The sequence below is a fragment of the Arachis duranensis genome, chromosome 4 (genome assembly GCF_000817695.3).
Source record: "Arachis duranensis cultivar V14167 chromosome 4, aradu.V14167.gnm2.J7QH, whole genome shotgun sequence".
In the NCBI taxonomy this organism is placed as follows: domain Eukaryota; kingdom Viridiplantae; phylum Streptophyta; class Magnoliopsida; order Fabales; family Fabaceae; genus Arachis; species Arachis duranensis.
The window spans coordinates 1,573,052-1,596,101 of NC_029775.3; the positions used below are offsets into that span (position 1 = coordinate 1,573,052).

A 23,050-nucleotide genomic window follows, 5' to 3' on the forward strand; every position below is an offset into this window, starting at 1 on the left:
CCTCTCCCTGTGATATATAGAGGTTGGCTTCGCAATCTTATTGTTCTCTCATATAATCTTAACCGAAGTTTAACCTCGTAATCTTATTTTTGGACATCAAAAGATTTTTTTCTATTTTTTCATTTCTATTTTACATGTAGAATGATGCTTTACCATTCAGTGTTGTTTGAAGTGATTTATAGTCAAGTTTGAAATTTCAAATAATACTTCGAACTATAAACCTTCAGCCTTGTAATTGAAATATTCACTCTATTGCAGTTATACAATCAACTGGTTTCAACATAAAAGACACTTATCGTGCGCGGTTTTCAGCTGTTACTGAGAAAGATGTTATGAAAGCTCTAGACAACCTTTCTACGCCCAATAGAGATGAGGCATTGGCTGTTGATGCTAGGCAAGAGATAGATTTAAAGGTTGGGGTTGCTTTTACTCGATATCAGACGAGTTATTTCCAGGGAAAATATGGGAACCTAGATTCCAGGGTCATCTCGTGCGTTCCTACTCTCTTTTGCATTTTGCTGCTGTTGATCATATATTTGTTATGCCATATTTTTTATTTTCTGCTTTCATAAGCTGAATAGGGATTTGAAATTACTAGTCTTTTTGTTTTAAAGAGAAATTATGTTAAAATTATGTTATAATTGTTGAAGAACTGCTTAGTTTTAGGTTTGTGAATGACCTAGAGCAATCTCAGGCAGTCGAGCACTACTGAACCACACCAAAATGTTAATATTGTCATTGTTGTGCTTAGCTTCATTGTTCCTGCTATTTCAGAACGAATAAGTATAATTATTAGGCTAAATTAATGTATTAGTCCTTGTAATTTTAACAACACTAGAGTTTGAAATTTATAGTTAGATTCTTATCATTATTATTATAGGGTTTTGCTAAGGGCACTGCTTAAGGTTTCCAAAGTAGAAGGTTTGTATTTAAAGAGTAAAGTTTTTAAGTTGTCAAGACTTTTAATGCATTGAAAGCTCTACTACTTTGCACTACTGGAAACTATTTAGCAAATGCTTATTATTATTAATAAATTAATCCTTAGTCATACACAATAAACAATCATTGTCAATTGCACTGTTCATCATATATGTTCGTATAATTTCTTTTGGGTTTTTTTTTTTTTTAAGGTCTCTTTATTTGGGGGAAAAGTTAGCAATTAAGTACTCCTTTTTCTCCTCAAAATGAAAAGAATAATGACCTAATTATGATTTTTAAACTACACAAACCTATTTGAAAAGTCAGTTATAGGTGAAGTCTTGGTTGGATGGAACTCCCCCATTACGAATACTGTCTAACCTACAGGCTGATGCTGTATGAACCATAAAGGTTATTTGGACCTGGCAGGTGGCTGTTCGTAAAATGATTGCCAGTTTTTTCAGGATTAGATTGCTACATGTCATGACTCCATTTTCTTATGGCTTTATCTTTTGGGACATATTAGTAATATGACCTGGTGTTCTAGCTTGATTCTCCATCTGTTTGAAACTCAAGTTGTAAGTAATCCTTTGTAATAATTATGTATGTATCATGGCTTGATATGAATTCCCAGCAGGTGATGCAACCCACAAATGTTTTACTTCCCTGATCTTCAGGCATCTCAGCTTTATTCATTAATAGCAGGAAATCATATGTGCTTTCACTTTAGTTAAGCATTGACGATCATGGATTGTGACATTCTGTTGGTTGCTGCATATTTCAGTTATGGACCATGTCAAACGCCTACCTTAGGCTTTTGTGTGCAGAGGTATCTGCAAATAAATACTTTCAAGCCAGAAAAGTTTTGGAGTTTGCACCCGTACATACTTTTCCAAGGATATGAAATTCAGTTAGAATGGCAACGTAGCAGATTATTTGACAAAACTGTAAGAATTTCTATTCTCTTATATCATTTTTAATTTGTCTCTCCCTGACAAACAATGGACATCCTTTTGATATTTCATATCATTGCAGGTTGCTATGATGTTTCAGAAATTGGTTGCAGAAGATGGATTTTTAGAAGTTACTGAAATATCAGAAAAGCAGGAAACTAAAGGTCGTCCTGTTGGTCTAAATACTGTGAATCTTCTGAAGGTTAGTAGAGATATGGCGAAGACTATTGAGAAGCAGTAGGTGTTCAACTTTAATGTGCAAAATTTCCTTGCCATAACTATGGAATTTGCTTCAAAGCTAACTTTTTGGTGCACATATAATGGTTCAAAAGTGGTACAGTTAACAATGTGACTTTTGTGGTTTTTGGAACAATTAAATACTTTGTGTTTCATTGTGCTAATGTGTGGATTTAGATCTCATAATCTAAACTTTTTTTAATGATTATGTGCTAAAATGACATACTTCATGATGGTCTTTTAAATGGATGAATGCTATATACGACATGGATGAATGAGAGTAACTTGCCTTGCTTATGAGGATGCGTGATTTTATTTCTTGATTTCTGCCTGGATAGTTGATCAAGGGAAAGTATTAGATAAGTCAAACATGAACTGGTTGTATTAACCAGAGAATTTAAGAAAAATGGGAGAACTGTTACCTCTTCTCTATTTTGATTAGAGCACAGAGAAAATTGTGTAGGGCCCACCAAGAGAAAGTTGTATGGGATAAACTAGAAGAGGATGGGGCCGAGAGTTTATAGCTTTAAGTTACCAGTTTAATCCTATAACCCCTTTTTTTTTAAATTGTAGAAGGTAGTTATATAAAAAGTCACAGATACAATCACAATTTCTTTTCTCTAGTTTGTTCTGTAACAACAGTAGGACACGAAAGATTTATTTTTCTTTCCCTCCATATTTTCTTTTCTCGACATTTTCTCTTTACATCCAAATGTAGCACAAGATCACAATAATCAACCATTGGAGTTGTTAATTGAATCATCTGCTCATGATGCTGGATCCATCATTGGCCATTAGCCCTTCACAAGGCAATTGTATGAGTAAGGTTGCCTGTGGTTTGTAAGGAAGCATATGATGATGTTTTTCTTTTTCTGTTGTTGTTACTAAGGAGACAATTTTAATCTCCTTTTTTTGGTACTTGTTTTTTCCCCTGTTTTTATTATTTTTTGTTACTGATATTTTCCAACTCGATATAGTTCTTTTTGTTCTTTAGTATGTGACATTTCAAATTTGATAAAGGAGTTTTTCTTTATTTACCAAGAGTCTGGAAATTTACTTGTGCAATATTTAATTTCTTTTTAATACACTTTTTCTTTCCAGGTTGCTTCAAGTGCTCTTGGATTTGGTCCTCACATGGCTATGCAAATAGCTGAGCGATTGTATACTCAAGGATACATCAGGTTTTCCCATAATTTGTTTGTCTTTTATATTAACAATGGAATATCTACATAATTTGTAGTTTGTAATAACTTTTTATTGGTTTGTGTACATTAATCAAGCTATCCTCGCACAGAAAGCACAGCATACCCTCCTTCATTTGATTTTCGTGGTACACTCTCTGCACAGGCAAATAATCCGACATGGGGTAGTTATGTACAAGGGCTACTCGCCAATGGTTATCACAAACCTCGATCTGGAACAGATGTCGGTGATCATCCTCCCATTACTCCAATGAAATCAGTAACAGAAGATACCCTGGGAAGTGATGCTTGGAAGCTATACCAATACATCTGCCAACACTTCATAGGGACAGTCTCTCCAGACTGCAAGTATTTAAGGTAAAAACTATATTTTTTGACTTTTCTCAGTGTGTCCTTTTATGGTTTAGTCCATTCCAGTGATTCGATGAATGTCCATTGCCTTTTGTTTAGATTGAATGTTATCCGATAAACCATGTACTTTATGCTTCTTGTGGTCTTGCCTAGTCATTCATTTATCATACATTATTAATTTATCATCATTGTTTCAGGAGAAAGGTTGAGTTTTCAATTGGTGGAGAGTCCTTTCATTGTACAGGACATCAAGTCACTGCTAAAGGATTTACTGCAATAATGCCTTGGCTGGCCGTAAATGATAAAAATATTCCTTCATTTACTAAAGGGCAGAAAATAGAAGTGTCAAAACTTGATCTATATGAGGTAATTGTCTAACCTCCTGTGTTGGATTCTGCATACAGCTTTTAGATTTTATTCCTTATTTCTCCTTGTTTAGTCTCTTTTCACTGAATAGTTAAGGCCGTAAATTCTACAGGGGACTACCTCACCTCCAGATTATCTTACTGAAAGTGAGTTGATCTCCCTGATGGAGAAGCATGGAATAGGAACGGATGCGTCTATTCCTGTACATATTAACAACATATGTGAGAGGAACTATGTGCAGGTAGTGGATATAGATGTGGTATCTGTATCATTTTCTACATTTCCTGAATCTTTGTCCCACCATATTGCAGGTACAAGCAAGTAGGAGGCTTGTCCCAACTACACTAGGTATAACTTTAGTGAGGGGTTATCAATCAATTGATCCAGACCTCTGCCTTCCTGATATTCGTAGCTTCATTGAGCAACAAATAACTCTTATTGCTAAGGGTCAGGCAGATCATCATTGTGTAGTGCAGCATGTTATACAACAATTCAAGCAGAAGTTCAGTTACTTCGTCAAGAAGGTTGACTAACCATTATTTAGTACTTCTTTCTAGTCAAAATGTGGTTCAATGTGATTATTTTCTTTGTTCCTTGGTAATGGATTTTCATATGTTAATTTTATCATGGTTTCACTCTTATCTATTTTAAGAACTGGTACCAGATGCTGAAAACGTAGTAGAACATAGAAAAATACCTCTGGATTTGATCTAGAGCAGTGGGGTGCAAACCTCCTGCTCTGTGTATATTGATAACTTGGGTAAATGAATGAGTTCTGAAGCTGTGTGTTCAAGAGACTCAACATTTGTCTAGTTGGATTTATTTATTTGATCACGAGATGTTCTTCAGCTTCTGTCTATATTCTTTCATCTTTGGATATAGCCCATCTTGATTTACTCAAGTTCACAGTTAATAGATGCATGTGACATTGGCCTAATGTTTGAGTTTCTTTTTATCTGGATCAGATTGAAGATATGGATGCATTATTTGAAGCACAATTTTCTGCCCTTACTGATTCAGGGCGCGCTATGAGTAAATGTGGTAAATGCTTGCGGTATATGAAGTACATTTCTGCTCAGCCAACACGTTTGTATTGTGGTACATGTGAGGAGGTTTATTATCTTCCACCGATGGGCACAATCAAGGTAGTCTCCAAGAACCTATTAAATAATATCAACTTAAGCCTGTTCCAACTTCATAATCTGCTTGGTTCCTTATCATATATTTTACTGCAAAGCAACAACCAGGAATAAATAGTTGGTGGTGTCTATGGTTGGTGCCTATGGTTATGGTAGCTATACAAGTATTGTTAAAATTAAAATCATACTTCTTTTACATTTTGGTAAAACTTATTCTTTTACTTTTTAAATTAAAAGCGTTGTTAAATAGTAAAAAAAGCATTAATTTAATTTTAGCAATAGTTTTTAAGACACCATAGCCACCATAGCATAAGCACCATAGCATGCACCTGGAATAGTTAGCCTGATCTGTTTAACTATAATCCTGTGTCAAACACTTCAAATTTGATTTACCAATATTATTATGAATGGTGGTTTCTATCAAAAGAAATATTATAATGAAATTCATAATTATAATTATCTTTGTTTGTCTTCTTTTATCTCGTCATTGTTCTATTCTGTATTTCTCTCCTTACAGTTTATCCTATTCATCTTTATTGTCTTTCCTGCTTCTATGGTCTATCGTACTTTGTCAAAGTGTAAGGGCTAGCTTTCTTCCAAGTACTTGTGCCTTTGGCCTTAAAAGAATATCATGTGCAATATGAGTTTCAGCACTCCAGATCTCTTGCATTCAGGTTGCTTTTAGAAGGCACTTGGAGATTGCCATTTCAATATCAGAATCTTTTGCGCCTTTCATAGGTAGATCTCATCTCTAGGCTGATCTAATTGAACAACCTTCCCTGCCACTAATCCAAGGGTGCCTATTAGTATTGGTACTCCTCTTAAGATTGCTGCTGGCCAACAACATTAGCATGCATCAGTGCCCTCACTGGTGTGTAATCCTATCCTCTATTGTTTGGGCTATATTCTTAGATGGATACAGAACAAGAAGGAAGTGGGTACGAGTTTTGGTAATTTTCTGTATTAGAATACTGCTGTCAGGTTGATTAAGACTATCTGATTATCAATATCAACAATGAAGGTTTAAATCAATCAGAATCATTGTATTTAATCATTTGGTATTCAATGTTTTCATTTATCTAAGAATTTCTTTGCTTCCTTATTGCGTTGTATTATATTCCTTATATATGCTGCATTTGTTTTTAACTGTTTCTGCAGCTGTACAAGGAACTGTCTTGTCCACTAGATAATTTTGAGCTTCTGGTCTGCTCCATGCCCGGTCCTGAGGGAAAAGCATTCCCACTATGCCCATACTGCTATAGCAATCCTCCGTTCGAAGGGATCGAATCACTTATCAATACGGTGAAAAATGGTCCTTCTGGCAAGATTGGCAAGGGAGCTGGCATGCCATGCACCTTATGCCCTCATCCAACTTGCCCGAATTCTCTGGTTTCCCAGGGTGTATGTGCTTGTCCAGAGTGCAGTGGAACGCTTGTTTTGGACCCGTTAAGCGCTCCCAAGTGGCGACTTTGTTGCAACAAGTGCAACTGTCTTGTTTTTCTTGCACAAGGGGCTCACAGAATCTCAACTACTAAAGAACGATGCCCTGAGTGTGACTCTTCAATCGTAGAAGTCGACTTCAACAAGAAGACAACTCCACTGGAAGACGGATCCACCTTACACCGTGGTTGCATTCTTTGTGATGAGTTGCTTCATTCCCTTGTAGAGATGAAACATGGGAGAGGCTTCAGACGTATGGGTTCACGGGGTGGTAGAGGACGAGGGGGAGGAAGAAGAGGCGGTTATAGGGGTAGAGGACGCGGAAAAATGGTGGATCCAAAAATGAGTTTTCGAGATTTCTAAGAGTGCTGCTCTTCATGTCCATGGCTACATAACTTGTGTAGGTTTTAATTGCAAATCCAATTGTCTCATACAGCTCAAGTTTTTTTTCTTTTAATGGAAAAATTAACTTATCGTGTAAGGTTTCTGAGTTGTTCATTTGCCATGAAATCTTTTTGAAGTGTCGCTCAATTTAACAATTAGAATATGTAGCAGAAATGAAGGTTTCATTTTCACTTTATATTAACATATTGAGATCATATGTAGTGGATGATCTACACCATTTAGGATATGATGGCATGTGTTTTGGTGTAAGGATTTTTTTCTATTATAAATTAAAAATATTTTATTTCCAAAAACAAAATAAAAGTACAATTTTTACTTAGACCTTTTTTTTGGGTCTGTGAAGTCGTCCTAATAATAATTAAAAAATGCAAAATTTAAGATAATTCTATTTTTTATTTTCACCATATAATTATTTCAATATCATAAATATAGACATTGCAAAAATTTTATTTTTGTTAGACTTGTGCAAATAGAATAATCATATATAAAATTTTCAATTAAATTAGTTAATCAACTCAAACCTAATGATGATAATCAAAATCTTAATAATACAAATAATAAAAGAGAACAATTTTCACAATACTAATAGAAACATCCTAAATTTTAATAATATAAATATTATTTAAAAATAAATAAAGATAACCACTGAGACTATTTTAATCTTTCCCAAACATAATGAATGCTTTTAGGTTTAATAATAATTTGATTTTATTAACATAGTAAACTTAAGGTCAGTTTGGGTAACCAATTTAATTAATCTCCTTTTGATAAAATAACTTAAACAATAAATGATTCTGTTAAAAGTAACTTATAAATAAGTTATTTTGTGTTTGAATTTTTAACTCTAAAAATACTTATTTTATAGAAATGTGATGAAAAGTAGAAGTATTATGAAAAAAATTATTTTTTTTAACTTCTCTATAAGCTCTTAAATAGCTTCTTAAAAAAGTTGCAATTTAATTTTAAAAATTACACCAAACATTAATACTACTATTTTTCATAAGTCAAAAGTTAAAAAAAATTACTTCTAAAGTTTCCAAACCGGCCTTAGTTGATTAGAGCATCGTGGATGTTACAATACTCCCCTCATGTTTGGAGTTTTGAAACTCCTTTATATTATCAATATTATAATGTGTGTTGGCACAATTTTCTAATAGGTATTCTATTAATAGAGCTTTTATTATATATTGAAAACTTCATCAAATAATTAATGTCAACAATATACAATTTTTTTATTTTTATCTTTTAAATTTATTTTGTTTTAAAATTTCATAAACTCATTACAGTCATACTGGTATATTTTTATTTTTATTAATTTAATTTTATTCACATAATTTAAAATTTTAAATTATAAAATCTTTAAATTAAAATTTAAATAAATATAATTTAATTAATAACTTAATTTAATTTAATAAAAATAAACGTATTCATATTATTATATTTATATGATTAATTATATTTATTCGATTTAAAAAAATAACTATTTAAAATCGTTAATTATAAATTAAAAAATTAATATATTCGTATTATTTTTAATACGATTATGTTTATAATACTCCCTAATAGTTTGGTAAATCAACCGTGTATAAAGTTTTTAATTATTTAATGAATCAATATTCTATATATTTTTATTTTTAAATTAGTTTTTTGCAGTTAAAATTTCCATTATTTTTTTATATTTATTTTACCGCTTCTACTTTAAATATTAAAATCCTTTATATTTATTTTACCCCATGACTCTCTTTCTCAAATCTCACTTCTAACCAAATCTATCACCACCGTTCACTATCGTGACCGGTGTTTCGTTTAACGTTACATCTCCTTCATCATTTTTTATTATTCTATTCGGATATGTTTTTAAACTATCTTCAATTTTTGTCCCTATTTTAATTGTTCTGATATTCTATTTTTGTTCCTATTTTAGTGTTTTAAATTAAAATTTAAAATTTTACTTTCTAACTCATTTAGTAATCTAATTCTAAAACAACATCTTAATATTTAAACTTAATGCTAAATAATATATTTGATTCTATTAATTAAATTTAAATTCACATTTTCGTGTTGTTTCTTTTATTTACTAAAGATAAAAAATTCAAATTCAAATTTTTATTTTTTAATTTAATAGAACAACTTTAACTATTTAAAGAGTATTTTTATCATTTAAAATTATATGAAAAGTACATTTTAGTCTTTTAAAATCAAATTTAAATTTTAACATTATAAATTTATTAAAGAGTAAAGTACTATTTTTGTCCCCAACATTTGGGATAAGTCTCAAAGTTATCCCTAAGGTTTAAATCGTCTTATTTAAGTATCTAACATTTTAAAATTGGCTTCATGTTGTCCTGCCGTTAGGGATCTGTTAACAGAATTAACGACGACACAAAATTGAGACTATTTTAAAATGTTAGGGACGTAAATAGGACGAAAACGTTGGGACAAATCCCTAATAGCAGGACAACATTGAGCCAATTTTGAAATGTTAGGTAGCGTTTGGTGGAGAGACAGAGACGAAAAGACTGAAACTGAGAGACAGAGACTAAAAGACAGAGATCGAAATAAATCTCAGTATTCTGTTTGGTGCAAAGTGGGAGACAGAAATTAAAACAAGAATGAAACTCTAATTTAATTTGTACAAAAGGTAAAATTGAAATTAATTAATTGAAATGAGGATATTTTAGGTATAAAATGTTATTAAAGTTTTCGTCTCCATCTTTGAAAATTTTAGTTTGCTGTGTCCTTACTTTTGGAGGTACTGAAATACTGAAATTTTAGGGATAGAGACAGAAATTTTAGTACCAGTCTCTGAACCAAAAAACATGATACTGAGTCTCTGTCTCAATAAGACGATTTAAATGTTAGGAACAATTTTAGGACTTACCCCAAACGTTGAGGACAAAAATGATACTTTACTCTTTATTAAATGATATCATTTTAAATTAGAATTTGATTTTTAAATAAAAGAAAAAATATATAAATAAAAAAATGAATGATAATTAAAGTGAGATTAGAGTTAGATAAAAATTATATAATTTGAGAAAATCTATAATATTCACTTTTATAGATTTTATGTATTAGAGAATGGGACTTAGTCAGAATTCTCCATCTTTATTTAGCTAGCGTAACAAGATTGAATACCTTCAAATTTTTGAAATTTAAACCTCCTTGAAGTCTCGGTCTATACAAAATTTTTCAACTAATCAACTTCATCGTTCCTTCTGTATTTTTCTGGCCCCACTAAAATTGTATCATTACTTGCTGAATATCTGCAATCAATGTCTCTGGGAGTTTGAAATAATTGAGGGTATAAATAGGAATTGCTGCTACCACTACGTTGATTAAATCACTAGAAAAAATAAAAAAAAGATCTTTTTTGAGAAACTATAGTTTATATCTTTTTTTAAAAGATCTTTTTTCCTTAAAAAAAAGATATTTTTCATGTAATAAATAAACAAAAAAGTACTTTTATATTATTATACCCAAACATAATTAATAGATAAAAAGACCTTTTTACATGAGATATCCAAACATAAAATTACTTTTACTTCTCTATAAGATCTTTTAAAAAAAGATAACTCGAAAAAAGATATTTTCTTAAAAGCTCACCCAAACAAGCCCTTTATCTTTTTAAATTTAAATATAATTTTTTATTTTTATTCTTTTTAAAATTAAATTAAATTTTAATTCAAATTAAATAACTTTAATTTTAAAAAACTTTTAGTCTTTTAAAATTAATACGAAAATATATGTTTGACTTCACTTTTTTAAATCATCTCAATTTTGTCCCGCCGTCAATTCTGTTAATAGATCTCTAACGAAAATAAATTTTAGAGTAAAATATCGTCTTTGTCCCCAACATTTGGGGTAAGTTCTAAAGTTGTCTCTAACGTTTCAATCGTCCTATCTAAGTCCCTAAAGTTTTAAAATTGGCTCAATATTGTTCTGCCGTTAGAGATCTGTTAACAGAATTGACGGCGGAACAAAATTGAGATGATTTAAAAAACTGAAGTCAAACATATATTTTCGTATTAATTTTATAAGACTAAAAGTTTTTTAAAATTAAAGTTATTTAATTTGAATTAAAAATTTAATTTAATTTTAAAAAGAATAAAAATAAAAAATTATATTTAAATTTAAAAAGATAAAATTATCTTTTTAAAAAATTAATTTAAAAATTATAAAATATTTATTTAGATATTAATAAAAAGACAAAAATATCTTTTTGGTATTGACGTTATTTACATGCATCAAAAAATTAGAAATTTAAACAATAAAAATTATTTTAGGATTAAATTTTTTAAATGAATTAAAAAATAAAATTTTAAATTTTAATTTATCAAATATTCTCATAGATAATTTTATAAAGACAAAAATATTCTTATAAAAATTAACACCGACTTACAAGCTCAAACAATTAATCTAACAACAAATTATATAATTTTTATCTAACCCTAATCTCACTTTAATTATCATTCATTTTTTTATTTATATTTTTTTCTTTTATTTAAAAATCAAATTCTAATTTGAAATGATATCATTTAATAAAGAATAAAGTATCATTTTTGTCCTCAACGTTTGGGATAAGTCCTAAAATTGTTCCTAACATTTAAATCGTTTTATTGAGACAGAGACTAAGAGACAGAGACTCAGTATCATGTTTGTTGGTTCAGAGATTGGTACTAAAATTTCTGTCTCTATCCCTAAAATTTCAGTATTTCAGTACCTCCAAAAAATAGACACAGCGGACTAAAATTTTTAAAGATGGAGACTGAAACTTTAATAACATTTTATACCTAAAATACCTTCATTTTAATTAATTAATTTCAATTTTATCCTTTGTACAATCTAAATTAGAATTTCATTCTTGTTTAAATTTCTATCTCCCACTTTGCACCAAACAGAATATTGAGATTTATTTCAATCTCTGTCTCTCAGTCTCAATCTTTTCGTCTCTGTCTCTTCACCAAAAGCTACTTTATATACTTTGTTTGACTTAGCATCACTGTATCATCAAATGGTTTTTGGGTTTCAATTCCCAAGAAGTAGCTCATTTCCCCTAGATTCTTTAGAAAGAATGTATTGTTGAGTTGGGAAACTAACTTCTGAATTTATGACTAGTTGTCCCCTGTGATTATAAAAATTTAAATTTAAAAAGATAAAATTATCTTTTTTAAAAATTAATTTAAAAATTATAAAATATTTATTTAAATATTAATAAAAAGACAAAAATATCTCTTTGGTATTGATCGTTGTTTACATGCATCAAAAACTATAAATTTAAACAATAAAAATTATTTTAGGATTAAATTTGTTTAAATGAATTAGAAAATAAAATTTTAAATTTTAATTTATCAAATATTCTTATAGATAATTTTATAAAGGCAAAAATGTCCTTATAAAAATTAACACCGACTTACAAGCTCAAATAACCAATCTAACAACAAATTATATAATTTTTATCTAACCCTAATCTCACTTTAATTATCATTCATTTTTTTATTTATATTTTTTTTCTTTTATTTAAAAATCAAATTCTAATTTGAAATGATATCATTTAATAAAGAGTAAAGTATCATTTTTGTCCTCAACGTTTGAGGTAAGTCCTAAAATTGATCCTAACATTTAAATCGTCTTATTGAGACAGAGACTAAGAGACAGAGACTCAGTATCATGTTTGTTGGTTCAGAGACTGGTACTAAAATTTCTTTCTCTATCCCTAAAATTTCAGTATTTCAATACCTCCAAAAAGTAGGACACAGCGGACTAAAATTTTTAAATATGGAGACGGAAACTTTAATAACATTTTATACCTAAAATATCCTCATTTCAATTAATTAATTTCAATTTTACCCTTTGTACAAATTAAATTAGAGTTTCATTCTTGTTTTAATTTCTGTCTCCCACTTTGCACCAAACAGAATACTGAGATTTATTTCAATCTCTGTCTTTTAGTCTCTGTCTCTCAATTTCAGTCTTTTCGTCTCTGTCTCTCCACCAAACGCTACCTAACATTTCAAAATTGGCTCAATGTTGTCCTGCTATTAGGAATTTGTCCCAACGTTTTCGTCCTATTTACGTCCCTAACATTTTAAAATAGTCTCAATTTTGTCTCGTCGTCAATTCTGTTAACAGATCTCTAACGGCAGGACAACATGGAGCCAATTTTAAAATGTTAGATACTTAAATAAGACGATTTAAACCTTAGGGATAACTTTGAGACTTATCCCAAATGTTGGGGACAAAAATAGTACTTTACTCTTTAATAAATTTATAATGTTAAAATTTAAATTTGATTTTAAAAGACTAAAATGTACTTTTCATATAATTTTAAATGATAAAAATACTCTTTAAATAGTTAAAGTTGTTTTATTAAATTAAAAAATAAAAATTTGAATTTGAATTTTTTATCTTTGGTAAATAAAAGAAACAACACGAAAATGTGAATTTAAATTTAATTAATAGAATCAAATATATTATTTAGTATTAAGTTTAAATATTAAGATGTTGTTTTAGAATTAGATTACTAAACGAGTTAGAAAGTAAAATTTTAAATTTTAATTTAAAACACTAAAATAGGAACAAAAATAGAATACCAGAACAATTAAAATAGGGACAAAAATTGAAGATAGTTTAAAAACATATCCGAATAGAATAATAAAAAATGACGAAGGAGATGTAACGTTAAACGAGACACCAGTCACGATAGTGAACGGTGGTGATAGATTTGGTTAGAAGTGAGATTTGAGAAAGAGAGCCATGGGGTAAAATAAATATAAAGGATTTTAATATTTAAAGTAGAAGCGGTAAAATAAATATAAAAAAAATAATGGAAATTTTAACTGCAAAAAATTAATTTAAAAATAAAAATATATAGAGTATTGATTCATTAAATAATTAAAAACTTTATACACGATTGATTTACCAAAAAAATAAAAATATACCAATACGATTTAGATCGTATTGTAATGAGTTTATAAAATTTTAAAACAAAATAAATTTTAAAAGATAAAAATAAAAAAATTATTATGGAAACAATAATTTTTTTATTTTATTTCAATAAAAAATTAACACTAATAAAAAAATAATTAAAAAATGTTACTTAGTAAGTAAAGATGAGAGATTAAATTATTAATTTATAAAAATAATTTATAAGTAACGTTTTTTTTTTAATTTTTGTTTTATTAAAGAACGTATTCTATTAATATTTTATAATTATTTTATAGTTTTTATTTAAAAAAATAATTTTATGTTAGTGTTAATTTTTTAAATATTAATTTTTAAAAAGAATATTGTTGACATTAACTATTTGATGTGAATATATAATAAAAACTCTATTAATAGAATATCTATTAAAAAATTGTGCCAACACACATTACAATATTAATAATATAAAGGAGTTTCAAAACTCCAAACATGAAAGGAGTATTGTACCATCCACTATTAGTCCATTATCCATCCACAACGGCAAAGCCAAAACGCTCCATCCCAGTACTCCCCTCTACCCCGAGCTTCTTCTTCCTCTCACCATCACTGAGCTCCTCCTTCGCCGCCGTCGCAACTTCGAACTTCGAGCTTCGAAGCCACCGTCACAACTTCCTTCCGTTCCATCGTGCAGCCACCGTTTGAGCTTCGAAACCATCGTCGCTGGCTCTGTTCAACCGTTGAGCAGCCGTTGTTCCATCGCGCCGGCGCTGTTCAACCGCGCTCCAGCCTTTCTCTGCTTCAGTTCGGCCACGCCCAACCCTCCTCTGCTCCGTTCCCGCCACGCTCCACCCTCTGCTCCAGTTCCGCCTCGCACACCGTCCTCGGCTCCAGTTCCGCAGCGGTCCGGGCCACCTCTTTTCCAATTCTGCTGTGTCCAGCCATACAGTGCTCCCTCACCTCTATGCTCTAGAAGGTATTTTTTTTTAGGATTTTTAATTTTTAATTTTTAATTTGTGACTTATTGATTTTTTATTTTTCTCCTTCAATTATTGTTGTCTGTGGTTTAGGATTGATATTCTGTAGTTCTATTGTCTTTAATTTTTGTTTTTACAGTGATTGACTGATTTTGTTTGATTCTGTTATGGTTCTGCATCTGTCTTCCATTGTTAATTTTTGTTGTTGTTGTGTACCTATTGCTGTCCTTGAGAGTTGAGAACTTGAGATTATTGGGTTATTGTATTTGGATATTTGGATATTGTGGAAGTGCATTTAAGCATTTCCAGATGAGTTAGAAGAGAAGCTGGTGAATAAGGTTTGAAATTGTGGAATCATTTGTTGTTGAGAGATAATAATAAGGAATCAATTTGGTTTTTGCGGTTTAATCTTTCTCAGCTGCTCATCATCTTGCTCCATTGTCTGGTGCTTTGTTTCCTTGCTCGTGTTAAGATCTTCACCACCTATACAGCTTGTGCACGGGAGCTTACCGGTGTTACCTTGATCTTCTTCCAATAGTTATGGACTTCTGGTGAATGTATCTTTGCTGTAAAGAAGAAATACTGTCCAGCTTTAACAATGTCATTTTTAGTTAGTTAATTATGCTTAGATTGTGACTGTTTTGATGATTTATTGATTTGTTATACATAATAGTATCAATTAAGAAGCATTTGCTGATAATAATGCATTTGTGGATAATAATTTGGTTGCTAATCTTCTTGTTTTGAATAATGCTGCAAATCCTAGTTCTCCTAATTCCAACAATAGTCACAAGCTTCATGTTATTTTGAATAATTTGTCATTTCATATTTAGATATTTTTTTTGTTATTTAATTTTTTAATTTGTACTTTTATAAGATTATAAGACTTTGGTTGATGATATTTCATATAATGCTTCAAATTTAGGATACTTTTGCCTATTTTAAGGTTTATATTAGACTATAATTATGTTTTAGAATGTTTATTTATAATTTATTTATTGTTTTATTATAAAACAGTCTTTTCGGTTGAACTAATAAACCAATTACTAGAGCGGTTTGATGACCGGTTCGGTTTTCAGAACCTTGGTCCATTCACAATCTCACCTCACCTTACAAAACATGATGCTATCTAGATATCTTACTATCTATCTTGCTGCAAAATTATCCAAACCAAAGACGAAAACTTTCTTATAATTGGTCATCGACATGCCTGAATCTGCTTAGACATTGTAAAGTATCTGTGTCTGTGTCCCTGCTTCTGCACCTTCCATTCCATTCATCCCTGCATAACAGGTTAAACCTCTTCTTCTGCTTTCATATGCACTTCAATTAAATTCACTCACTCCATTTGCTTCTTTTCTTCATTGTTTAGATAATTGTGTAGCTTTTATGGTCATCTTAATACTCTGCTCTTCAACCATGTGTTCTAGCAGTATGTTATATTGCTGTGCCTTCGCTGACACCAATGTCTATCTTCTGAGCAATAATGGGTTCTTGGGCGGAAGCAGTTCTGTGAAAGTGAAGATTTTGACTAATGGGTCTTCGCTAAATCAGAAGAAACTTGGAAGAAGACAAGTGGGTCTTCATGCCTTTGGCACAAAGTGTGCACACGAGGTGGTTGTGGAAAATCACAAGAGAAAAACGGGAGTGTCCTCTGAAGAAGTTATTGGAGTTCTGAAGTCTATTTTGGATCCAAATTCTGCTCTTTCCTACTTCAAGATGGTTGCTCAGTTGCCGAATATTTTGCATACCACTGAAGCATGCAATTACATGCTTGAGTTGTTGAGGGCTCGCATGAGGATTCAGGATATGGTCTTTGTCTTTGATGTAATGCAAAAGCAAGTTATTAATCGAAATTTGAATACGTATCTCACTATATTTAAGGCTCTTTCAGTTAAAGGTGGGATTCGGCAAGCGCCATTTGCACTTGGAAAGATGAGGGAAGCTGGTTTCATCCTGAATGCTTATTCATATAATGGGCTGATCCATTTACTACTCCAACCTGGGTTTTGTAGAGAGGCTTTGGAGGTTTATAGAAGAATGATCTCGGAAGGGCTTCAGCCTAGCATGAAGACATACTCAGCACTGATGGTAGCACTAGGGAAGAAAAGGGATACCAGAACCATTATGGATTTGTTGGAAGAGATGAAAACTTTGGGATTGAGGCCAAATATGTACACATATACCATATGCATTAGAGCACTTGGTAGGGTAGGGAAAATTGATGATGCCTGTGCTATTTTAAGGGAAATGGATGATGAAGGATGCGGGCCTGATGTTGTCACATATACAGTTCTGATTGATGCTCTTTGTAATGCGGGGAAGCTTGATAAGGCCGAGGAATTATATACAAAGATGAGAGAGAGCCATCACAAACCTGATCGGATAACATATAGTACTTTGATCGACAAGTTCAGTAACTGTGGCAACTTGGATATGGTGAAAAGATTCTGGAGGGAGATGGAAGCTGATGGTTATGAACCTGACGTGGTTTCCTACACAACATTCATTGATGCTTTATGCAAATCTGGGAGCATTGATCAGGCCTTTGCTATGTTAGAAACGATGAAGATGAAAGGAACTTCTCCAAATCTTCATACTTACAACACTTTGATCTCTGGACTTTTGAAGAGGAAAAGATTAAATGAGGCATTAGAACTTTTCGATAATATGGAATCTTTGGGCGTTGAACCTACTGCTTATTCATATGTTCTGTTCATCGACTATTATGGAAAGTCCGGTGATCCAGGAAAAGCTCTTGAGACCTTTGAAACGATGAAAAATAGAGGAATTGCGCCTAGTATAGTAGCATGTAATGTATCTTTATATAGTCTTGCAGAAATGGGTAGGATCAGAGAAGCAAATGATATATTCAACGATCTTTACAACTGCGGACTTTCACCAGATTCAGTAACCTATAATATGATGATGAAGTGCTATAGCAAAGCAGGGCAAATAGACAAAGCCATAGAGCTTTTGGATGAGATGATAAGCAATGGGTGTGAACCAGATATAATTATGGTTAATTCGTTAATTTATATGCTTTACAAGGCCGATCGAGTTGATGAGGCATGGGAAATGTTTGGGAGACTGAAGGATTTGAAGCTGGCTCCGACGGTAGTGACATACAATACTCTACTTGCTGGCTTGGGGAAAGAAGGAAAAGTCGAAAAGGTTCTTGAACTGTTTGGGAGTATGACAGAGTCTGGATGTCCTCCAAACACAATAACTTTCAACACACTCCTTGATTGTCTTTGCAAGAACGATGCAGTTGATTTGGCGTTGAAAATGCTATGCAGAATGACGATGATGAACTGTAGTCATGATGTTCTGACTTATAACGCCATCATTTATGGGTTGATCAAAGAAGACAGAGTTAGTTATGCATTCTGGTTTTTCCATCAGATGAAGAAATCTCTCTACCCTGATCTTGTAACTTTGTGCACCCTCCTTCCTGGTGTTGTACGGTATGGAATGATAGAGGATGCTATCAAGATTGTCATGGAATTTGTTTATCAGGCAGGTTTAGAGAAAGGCAAACAATCCTTGGAAGAACTAATGGAATCCATTTTAGTTGAAGCGAAAATTGAAGATGCCATTCTATTTGCCGAAAGATTGGTAAGTGCTTCTGGTTTCCAGGATGATTGTGTAATATTACCTCTAATTAAAGCCTCGTGTAAGCGGATGAAGATCCTTGATGCTAAAAAATTATTTGATAAGTTCACCAAAACTTTGGGAGTTCGCCCAACCGTTGAATCATATAATTGCTTGATGGATGGGGTTCTTGGATCTAAAATGACTGAAAAAGCTTGGGATCTTTTTGTGGAGATGAAGGATGCAGGTTGCCATCCAAATATTTTCACGTATAACTTGCTGCTCGATGCTCATGGTAAATCTGGGAGGATTGATGAACTCCTTGAACTTTTCAATGAGCTGCAGAGTAGGGGATGCCAGCCTAATGCCATAACCCATAACATTATCATCTCTGCGCTTGTGAAATCTAATAGCATCAATAAGGCATTAGATTTGTATTATGAGCTTATAAGTGGTGATTTCTCTCCCACTCCCTGCACTTATGGACCTCTTATAGATGGACTTTTAAAGAGCGGGAGATTTGAGGAAGCAATGAAGATCTTTGAGGAGATGTTAGACTATCAATGCAAGCCAAACAGTGCTATCTTCAATATTCTCATCAATGGATTTGGGAAAGCTGGAAAAATTGATGTTGCTTGTGATATGTTCAAGAGGATGGTTAAAGAGGGAATAAGGCCAGACCTAAAGTCTTACACAATTCTTGTAGAGTGCCTATGCTTGGCCGGAAGAATCGACGATGCCGTGTACTACTTTGAGGAACTAAAGTCAACTGGCCTTGATCCTGATAGAGTTTCGTACAATCTTATGATCAATGGGCTTGGAAGATCACGCAGGTTGGACAATGCTCTTTCTCTTTTTGGCGAAATGAAGTGTAGGGGAATTTCTCCTGATCTTTACACTTACAATGCATTGATTCTCCATCTTGGGATCATTGGAGAGGTGGACCTAGCCGGAAAGATGTACGAGGAACTGCAAGCAAGGGGTCTGGAACCTAATGTCTTCACTTATAATGCTCTCATTCGAGGGCATAGTTTGTCAGGAAACAAAGACAGAGCTTTCAATGTCTACAAGAAGATGATGGTACAGGGTTGCAGCCCCAACAGACAAACCTTTGCTCAACTTCCTAATAAATGCTGATTTCACTCACTTACAGGATCATTCTGGTGCAAGCCTTTAATCTCAATGATAGAGGCCTTTAAGGTAATTATCAATATTTTTTACCAAGAAAATTTTTTACTACCTATGATAATGAGAATATTAGATATCTTGGTAATTTTATATCATTTTGGTTTCTTCAGGGATACTCTGCTCCTTTGCCTCATTGCTCAGTGTATATATTAATGAGCAAATTATTCACTTCATATGCTGGCAACTGCTGCTGATTAATGGTAGAAGTATTTAACTTGTGCAGACATAGTAATTGCTATGATTTTTAAGGACCAATTCTTTCTATAAGAACTGAGTATATTTCTGCCAGTTTGATAATTTGTTTTATGGTTATAATACAAACTAATTGTTTTTTATTACTTATTATCTTTCTCTGTGATTTCAGGGATGTGTAGATGGGAAAGGCATGAAGTTCCACTTTTGTGCAAAACAAAACCTGAGCAATTTAAAGATTTGTATATTTGAAATTGTAATCATATGTAAAGTGTAAAAGCAGTGTTAGATCAGAAAGTGTAAAGGCAGATGCTAATATGCAATCATTTGAATGTAAAAGGTTTTTCTTTTGGCTGAACAATGTACACAACTAAACATGACTAAGTTTCCTATAATAAGTAGCCATTAAGAAGAACATTGAAAATATCATTAATATAGACATTAGTAAGAGAGGAAAAGCATAAAAATGATATACAATTCAAATATTACAAGCAGTTGTACTTGTTGCAACAAAGTCGCCACTTGGGAGCGCTTAACGGGTCAGAATAAGCGGTCCACTGCACTCTGGGCAAGCACATACACCCTGGAAAACCAGATAATTCAGACAAGTTGGATGAGGGCATAGGGTGCATGGCATGCCGGCTCCCTTGCCAATCTTGCCAGAAGGACCATTTTTCGCTGTATTGATAAGTGATTCAATCCCTGTTTGGTTGGAAGGAAAGAAATAGAAAGGAAAGAAAGGAAAGGAAAGAAATTGAGTGAATTTTTATTTTTTTTAGATGTGTTTGGATGAAAGGAAAATAAGAAGGAAATAAATGTTATAAAAAGATAATTTTACCCTTATATTATAAAATATATTAAAAAAAGTAAAGGGGTAATATTGGAAGTAGAGAGAGAAAGAATTAGTTTTCTCTCCATTTTCTCTTCATTGTTGGAAGGAAAAAAAATTGGTGGATCTTACCAAAATTTTTCCATCCATTTTCTTTCCTCTCTCATTTCTCTCTTCAACCAAACAAAGAAAAATAACTATTTTCCTTTCCATTTCTTTTCCTTCCTCCCATTTTCACCTCAAACAAACACACCATAAAGGTGCTCTTCTTCCATAAAGGTATATATGTTTTAAATTAATTTTAATATTATGTTATATTAATTATATGTTTATTATTTTATTTTTAAGCACACTTGTTAAATTAGAAATAAGAGGAGTGTTAGGAGGTCAGCAAATTTTGTAATTTGTAGCTATCAATTAGTCATCATTAGTGTTTTTAATTAGGGATGTTCATGAATCAGATCCGATTCGCATATCCGCAGTATATTAAAATATGACAAAAAATAATATAAATTAACCTCACTAACAATTTTGTTATGTGAATTTAAAATATACTAAAGTATTTAAAAAATACAAATAATATAAATATATATAGAGAAATTTAAACTCTAATACATAAAAAATACGAACTTTTTTTTATTATTATTACGCTATTAAATTTTACTTTATATAATGCATCTATTATAATAGTATATGTTTAAAATTTGTTAGGGGGCCAAGGCCACCACTTGTATTTATCCAAATCCAATCCGCAATGCTATCGGATCGGATTGGATCCGCACACTTATAGGATCAGATTGTAGGATTTATGTTGCTATCCACAAATCCGTAAAAATAAATAAATAAATAATTAAATAATCTTCTTATATTTTATTTTAACTAATAATTATCATATATGTTATATTATTTTAATTTTATTATTTAAGAAAAGTAAGTTTAATATTATTTTAAGAGTAAACTTATTTAAAAGAGCAAAAAATAGGAATTTTATTAATATTTTTTAATAAAATAAGATTTTAAAAATATTTTTGTGTTTTGCGGATATATTCGATATCCGATCCGCACATCGGATCGGATCCGATCCAAGTTAAAAAACTGCGGATATTGAATCCGATGATTTTAGTGTGGATCGGATCGAGATTTTGGCCATATCTAATCCACATTCACCCCTATTTTTAATGGTGCGAGATTTTATCTAATAGTATGAGATTATTCACTTTTTTTTTGCTGGTTAAGTGTTGACTAGATATTAATAAAAGTGCTGGTCTCAAAGAAGCATTAATTTAGAATTTATGGACAAATTCAAATTTAAATATGAATATCAAGTTTTCAATAACAACTAACAAGTTTCTTTATAAATAAATTTTTTTATAAATTGTTGAAGTTTTAAAAATCCAATTTTTATCCGATTTAGACTCGATATAATTGTAACTAAAAAATATTTAGATTTTATCGATTTTAGATTTGAGTTAGAGTAAAAAAAAATAAATTCGATATATATTTAAGACTAAATCTAAATTAAGACAAATATGATTTTCTGCCGCCATGTACACCCTTAGAGCCTATAGCGTTTTATGCCAAATGCTAATTGGAATTGAATTCCCAATAATTTTGCATAATATACATGGTATGGAATTAACTATTCTTGTCATTGACACTCCCAAGACATATTTATGAGATTTTTCATTTTTTTGGTCAAGTACCATCGTATTCAATAAATACGGTGAATTCAAGTACCGCACTATATTGCAAATTAAATGCAAAGATGATGGGCATAACAACCTAAAAAAACACCAACACACAGATCATTCATTCCGAAAATAATTTCATGGGAACAGGCAGAAAAACAGGGTGAGGAAATAAAAAATATTGAATGAGACAGAGAAAAGAGCAAAGTGCCAATGTCATCAAATTTTAATGACCGCATAGTCACAATCGTCAAAATGGATTGGCTTTTGTCGTATTCTTCTTCCCCATCCACTCAAGAATATTCTTTACATAGAAATTCTTAATCCACATTTTTTATTTGGTACCGGTAGCTACTAGCTAAGTACATAAAACTCATAAACTTTAATGAATAAAAATTCCTTTTTTTTAAGATAGTATTCTGTTTTTCAAATTAAATAAGTTCATTAAAGAGAAAGAATGACTTTGAATAATCTTTTATCAACGGAAATTTATTTTGAGTAATAAAAGGATATTAATAAAAAAATAATCTATTAATACTCAATAAATCTCGTATTTAGTCACCAAAAAAATAAATCACATACTCATCTAAAGGTAGTAAATTTGAGTCTCATTCTTAATTTTAAAAAAAATTTTACTAACGAAACTATAA

The 23,050-nt window shown here is 31.3% G+C and overlaps 2 protein-coding genes across 7 annotated transcripts in view; both read left to right on the forward strand.

The window, feature by feature from the left end:
* LOC107482409 (DNA topoisomerase 3-beta) overlaps positions 1-7,219 on the forward strand; it is a 10,247-nt gene extending 3,028 nt beyond the window's left edge. Inside the window, exons 6-15 of one of the 2 annotated variants that reach the window (XM_016102882.3) lie at positions 259-490; positions 1,703-1,865; positions 1,954-2,073; positions 3,210-3,289; positions 3,389-3,667; positions 3,859-4,027; positions 4,140-4,268; positions 4,339-4,551; positions 4,993-5,172; positions 6,325-7,219. In XM_016102882.3, coding sequence (XP_015958368.1) covers positions 259-490; positions 1,703-1,865; positions 1,954-2,073; positions 3,210-3,289; positions 3,389-3,667; positions 3,859-4,027; positions 4,140-4,268; positions 4,339-4,551; positions 4,993-5,172; positions 6,325-6,969 — 2,210 coding nt within the window. In that variant the 3' untranslated portion in view covers positions 6,970-7,219. The remainder of the gene's footprint in view (positions 1-258; positions 491-1,702; positions 1,866-1,953; positions 2,074-3,209; positions 3,290-3,388; positions 3,668-3,858; positions 4,028-4,139; positions 4,269-4,338; positions 4,552-4,992; positions 5,173-6,324) is intronic. The other variant, XM_016102883.3, reaches the window with a different exon arrangement.
* Positions 7,220-14,443: 7,224 nt separating this feature from the next.
* LOC107482408 (pentatricopeptide repeat-containing protein At4g31850, chloroplastic) lies at positions 14,444-20,494 on the forward strand. Of its 5 annotated transcripts, none has more exons than XM_016102880.3 (4): positions 14,444-14,908; positions 16,340-19,703; positions 19,802-19,891; positions 20,056-20,494. In XM_016102880.3, exon 2 carries the CDS (start codon positions 16,344-16,346, stop codon positions 19,638-19,640), a length of 3,297 nt encoding a protein of 1,098 aa, XP_015958366.1. In that variant the 5' UTR covers positions 14,444-14,908; positions 16,340-16,343; the 3' UTR covers positions 19,641-19,703; positions 19,802-19,891; positions 20,056-20,494. The 5 variants fall into 5 exon arrangements, with proteins under 5 accessions (XP_015958366.1, XP_015958365.1, XP_020995372.1 ...); XM_016102879.3 differs by having other exon boundaries at positions 16,343-19,703; XM_052260312.1 differs by lacking the exon at positions 14,444-14,908 and adding an exon at positions 15,761-16,202 and having other exon boundaries at positions 16,343-19,703; positions 20,056-20,493.
* Positions 20,495-23,050: the final 2,556 nt, after the last annotated feature.